General features: G+C 45.1%; 1 protein-coding gene across 1 annotated transcript; it reads right to left on the bottom strand.

Moving 5' to 3' along the window:
* Positions 1 to 594: 594 nt before the first annotated feature.
* LOC139063787 (uncharacterized) lies at positions 595 to 2,194 on the bottom strand. Its single transcript, XM_070546602.1, has 5 exons — positions 1,733 to 2,194; positions 1,420 to 1,620; positions 1,184 to 1,294; positions 958 to 1,078; positions 595 to 875 (listed from the first exon to the last, which is right to left on the bottom strand). Exons 1-5 carry the CDS (start codon positions 2,192 to 2,194, stop codon positions 691 to 693), a joined length of 1,080 nt encoding a protein of 359 aa, XP_070402703.1. The 3' UTR covers positions 595 to 690.
* Between the last annotated feature and the right edge of the window lie 3,084 nt (positions 2,195 to 5,278).

Here is a 5,278-nt window from a genome sequence, read left to right as displayed (position 1 = left end):
TCAGTTTAGCAGAAAACGCCAAAGGTGCTTACATTGATGAGATGACCTGTCTGGTCGTCATCTATGGCCTGCCGGACCTCCTTGACCCTCATGCAGGTGAGGACCCCCGTCCGGTGGCCATAAATGACAGACAGGTAGGCTGCGAGGTATTCAAAGAACCTGTAGCGGGTCTTGGGGTCCCTCGCCGGTGCCTTCTCAATGTCCTCTGAAACGACGGATAAAGATAGAAGAGAACAATGAGATTGGTAGATTCCTTGGCACCGCTGACAAAAGGCTTGCGAGAGGCATGACGGACTCACCGAGCAGAGAGGGGATTTTCTCCCGAGCAAGGAGCTGGCATTGGCGGAGGTCCTCCTTGGACACCAGCTTGGAGAGCTTTTTTTGCTTGGTCAGCAGCTGGTGTCCCAGGACGGTCCGCCCGATGTCCCTGCTCAGCTTCCTGAGCTCGAGGACAAGGATTTTGGTGTACCCGTTGTGGAGCCGCGACTGGCTGGGCGGCGTGGCCTTGAAGTACTCCAAAAAAGAGATGGCCTGGCCCAAGTAGAGGCTGATGGTGGGCTGCAAAAGGCCAAATTTGCGGAGGACTGCGGGGTAGCTGTGTAAAGAACAGATAAAAAGAGTCGTGCAAGGTGGTGCTGAACGGGCACACAGATAGAAGGCAGTGAGGTTAATTCTTTCCAAATGCACTACTTACGACTTCAGCAGGGGGATGTTGTAAAGGAACTCCCAGTTCCAGGACGCAGGCGAGTCAGAGCCGAGCAAAAGGTATTTAAAAAAAACCTTTGCCCGGCTCAGCTTAGAAACGGCATTCTCCTGCATTTTGCTTGTTCCCTCGGGGCAGAAGATGAAGGTGAAGTAATCCTCCAGGTAGAATTCTGTAAAGATGCAAGACAACGTGATGAGTGCCGCATGAAATGGCTCCACACACCTCCAAATACCCTGTGTGTTGCTTCTTACCAACGGAGGTGCCCAAGGGAATGTTCCTCAGCTTGGAGGCCCTACTTTTCCCAGCGAAGAAGGGGGCCAAGCCTTGGAAGGCCCTCTCCATGGCGGAGAGCTTCCTCTTGGGCGACTTTTCCTAAAATAACAAAACAAAAAACATTAACGTTAACACATAGCTTCATTGGTTCTAAATTTTGTCAGCATTCATTAAATTACTGAACAACCAATCACTCTCACTCACGGTGTCAGAGAAAGTATGTGCAGTGTGAGGAGAAATTGCCTTCTTTGTCCTCTTGCTCTTCTCAGACTTATTTTTCTTTTTCGGCACAGGGGCCTCTGTTTCTGTCAGCTCCTGGGTAGAGACAAAAACAATAATGAGAACTGATCAAGTGACAAGCTTTGGCCAAAAAGTCAAAAAGATTATGGCACTGTAATAAGTAACAACACTTGAAACATATCCAGTAAGTGTGTTCTCACCTCACTAGCCGAGGAAAACGTTAGTTTCAGTTTAGTCCCCCGTGTGTCCACCTCAGGCTGCTGCGGGCTCCTCTGGGGCTCCGAGGGCTGGGCCTGGGGCTCCAGGGGCTGGGCCTGGGGCTCCGGGGGCTGGGCCTGGGGCTCCAGAGGCTGGGCCTGGGGCTCCGGGGGCTGTTGCAGCCGGAGCTGCTGCAGCTCTCTCTGCATGGGGAAAAAAGAGTGGTTCTTGCAAAATATGTCTTACCTAATTGACCTTACAGCACTGTCATTAGATTACCAGTTTAACATAACAGCCAACTTTTCGTTCACTCACCTTGGCATCCGCCAGAGCGCCCTGGAGGCGGTAGACCTCATTAGTTAGGTACATGACCCGGGTCCTGCAAGCAGAGTTGGCGCTGGTGTTTCCCTCGCCTGCCGCCGGGTCACCGTCTAGGTCCAGTGTACTGAACATGGGAGGCTGGGGGCCAGTGGCCCGCAACTCCTTGAGGAGCTGCAAAGCCACCTTCCTCTTCAGGGTCAGCTTTTCCTCCCGCCGCCCCCTCTGTGTCAGCTCCTTGTGGGTGTCCAGGTGCTTTTCAAGGTGACGCAGGTGTGGGACGCAGTTGGCAATTGGACAAGGACCGGGAGGAATTAACGTCCTCTCCATGGCCAGCTTGTTTAAAATGTCCCTTTCCTGAATGTTTTTCACCTGGTGGAAGTCCTTCAAATGCTTGGAAATGAGCATGAGCTCCTTTTGGCACACGGGGCACGTGCCCGCCTCCTTTGGTTTCGTCATGTCTAGAAGCATAGAGAAGATCTCGGTTCACACGTGTCTATTTAAAGACAGGTAATTCCTGTCGTAACTTGCTTTGTGTTCCCAAAGAATAAAGTATTCAAATAAATAGTGGCCAAGTCCCAAAATGAAGCAAAAGTGGCCCATTCTGCGCCAGGAAGTAGCCAGTGAGGGAGAAAGTAGCCAATTTTTAACCCCCCAATTCAATTGGGTCCACTTTTGATGCAAAGTGTGTCACATTTCAGCTTAGGGTATACCCCGAATTACACAGAGAAAAATACGCAACAAATAAAAAAAGGCAAAAAACTCACCTCAAGCCGCTCGTTCGTCCAACAGAGTGGAAACGTGGTTTCTTATTGCTGCCTCAACAACTGACGCTCTCCAACTTCCAACTGAAGCCTGCTCTGAGCACAGGGCCATTTCAGGGGAAATGGAAACTTAAACTTGACTCTGCCAGTAATTTTCCGTTCTCTGGAAAACGAAACTGCATTTTGGGCTATTTTCTCGGTTGACCGAAATTCAGGGTCAAATGACCTGTTTCCACCATTTTGGCCTTTGTGACATCATTTGACCCCCTTAGGAATGTGCTATCATCATGAAACGTTCATATCCCTTACAACTCAATAGATTCTACCTTCCTGTGATGTGTCAGCCTGATTGAAGCTTTTTTCAGTGAACTGGACCCAGAATAATGTGAAATTGTGCTTGGTGCAACATAGTTCTGGGTCCCATTTAAAAACCGTAAGTGCTATTGAATTAATTCCTTTTTCTCATAGTAGGGGCTGTTAATTGGAGTATTATAAAACAAACCTGAGCTCTCTAGGACATTCAGAAGCCAAGTGATAAGCCCACAAAGGTGTAACTGGATAGCTGCTTTAAAGTGGCAGAAGGCATGATGACATTTGTGACATCATTTGACCCCCTTAGGAATGAGCTATCATCATGAAACGTTGCAATCCCTTATAACTCAATAGATTCTACTTTTCCTGTGATGTTTCAGCCTGATTGGACCTTGTTTTAACACAAATGGAACCAAGAATATGTGAAATTGTACGTTCTGTTTTAGATACAGACCATTAATTGGAGTATTTTAAAATAAACCTGACCTCTCTAGGACATTCAAAAGAAAAGTTATGAGCCTCCAAAGGTGTAACTGGAAAGCAGCCTCTAAGTGACACCACGCCCGGTGACCTTTGGGACATGATTTGACCCCCTTAGGAATGTGCTATCATCATGAAACGTTCAGATCACTTACAACTCCATGGATTCTACTTTCCTGTGATGTTTCAGCCTGATTGGACCTTGTTTTAACACAAATGGAACCAAAAATATGTGAAATTGTGCTTTGTGCGACATAATTCTGGGGGCCATTTAAAAACCATAAGTGCTAATGACTCCATTCCTTCTGTTTTAGATACAAACTATTAACTGGATTATTTTAAAACAAACTGACCTCTCTAGGACATTCAGAAGCCAAGTTATAAGCCCACAAAGGTGTAACTGGATAGCTGCTTTAAAGTGGCAGAAGGCATGATGACATTTGTGACATAATTTGACCCCCTTAGGAATGAGCTATCATCATGAAACGTTGCAATCCCTTATAACTCAATAGATTCTACTTTTCCTGTGATGTTTCAGCCTGATTGGACCTTGTTTTAACACAAATGGAACCAAGAATATGTGAAATTGTACGTTCTGTTTTAGATACAGACCATTAATTGGAGTATTTTAAAATAAACCTGACCTCTCTAGGACATTCAAAAGAAAAGTTATGAGCCTCCAAAGGTGTAACTTGAAAGCAGCCTCTAAGTGACACCACGCCAGGTGACCTTTGGGACATGATTTGACCCCCTTAGGAATGTGCTATCATCATGAAACGTTCAGATCACTTACAACTCCATGGATTCTACTTTCCTGTGATGTTTCAGCCTGATTGGACCTTGTTTTAACACAAATGGAACCAAAAATATGTGAAATTGTGCTTTGTGCGACATAATTCTGGGGGCCATTTAAAAACCATAAGTGCTAATGACTCCATTCCTTCTGTTTTAGATACAAACTATTAACTGGATTATTTTAAAACAAACCTGACCTCTCTAGGACATTCAGAAGCCAAGTTATAAGCCCACAAAGGTGTAACTGGATAGATGCTTTAAAGTGGCAGAAGGCACGATGACCTTTGTGACATGATTTGACCCCCTTAGGAAGGTGCTATCATCATGAAACGTTCAGATCACTTACAAATCCATGGATTCTACTTTCCTGTGATGTTTCAGCCTGATCGGACCTTGTTTTAACACAAATGGAACCAAAAATATGTGAAATTGTGCTTTGTGCGACATAATTCTGGGGGCCATTTAAAAACTATACATCCTATTTGCTCCATTCCTTCTGTTTTAGATACAGTCCATTAATTGGAGTATTTTAAAACAAACCTGACCTCTCTAGGACATTCAGAAGAAAAGTTATGAGCCTCCAAAGGTGTAACTGGATAGATGCTTTAAAGTGGCAGAAGGCACGATGACATTTGTGACATGATTTGACCCCCTTAGGAAGGTGCTATCATCATGAAATGTTCAGATCACTTACAGCTCCATAGATTCTACTTTCCTGTGATGTTTCAGCCTGATCGGACCTTGTTTTAACACAAATGGAATCAAAAATATGTGAAATTGTGCTTTGTGCGACATAATTCTGGGGGCCATTTAAAAACTATACATCCTATTCACTCCATTCCTTCTGTTTTAGATACGGTCCATTAATTGGAGTATTTTAAAACAAACCTGACCTCTCTAGGACATTCAGAAGAAAAGTTATGAGCCTCCAAAGGTGTAACTGGAAAGCAGCCTATAAGTGACACCACGCCCGGTGACCTTTGGGACATGATTTGACCCCCTTAGGAATGTGCTATCATCATGAAACGTTCAGATCACTTACAACTCCATGGACTCTACTTTCCTGTGATGTTTCAGCCTGATTGGACCTTGTTTTAACACAAATGGAACCAAAAATATGTGAAATTGTGCTTTGTGCGACATAATTCTGGGGGCCATTTAAAAACCATATGGGCTAATGACTCCATTCCTT

This window comes from Nothobranchius furzeri, chromosome 17 (assembly GCF_043380555.1).
Source record: "Nothobranchius furzeri strain GRZ-AD chromosome 17, NfurGRZ-RIMD1, whole genome shotgun sequence".
NCBI lineage: Eukaryota > Metazoa > Chordata > Actinopteri > Cyprinodontiformes > Nothobranchiidae > Nothobranchius > Nothobranchius furzeri.
Note: the sequence above shows the minus strand (reverse complement) of the source record. Positions and strands in the feature narration are given on the sequence as shown.

Excerpts from the sequence above, each read along its gene's own strand:
- LOC139063787 (XM_070546602.1), bottom strand. The coding sequence starts at position 2,194 with ATGACGAAACCAAAGGAGGCGGGCACGTGCCCCGTGTGCCAAAAGGAG. Across the intron at positions 1,295-1,419 it reads CGTTTTCCTCGGCTAGTGAG|GAGCTGACAGAAACAGAGGC; the intron begins GTGAGAACACAC and ends GTCTCTACCCAG. Across the intron at positions 1,079-1,183 it reads CACATACTTTCTCTGACACC|GAAAAGTCGCCCAAGAGGAA; the intron begins GTGAGTGAGAGT and ends TTGTTATTTTAG.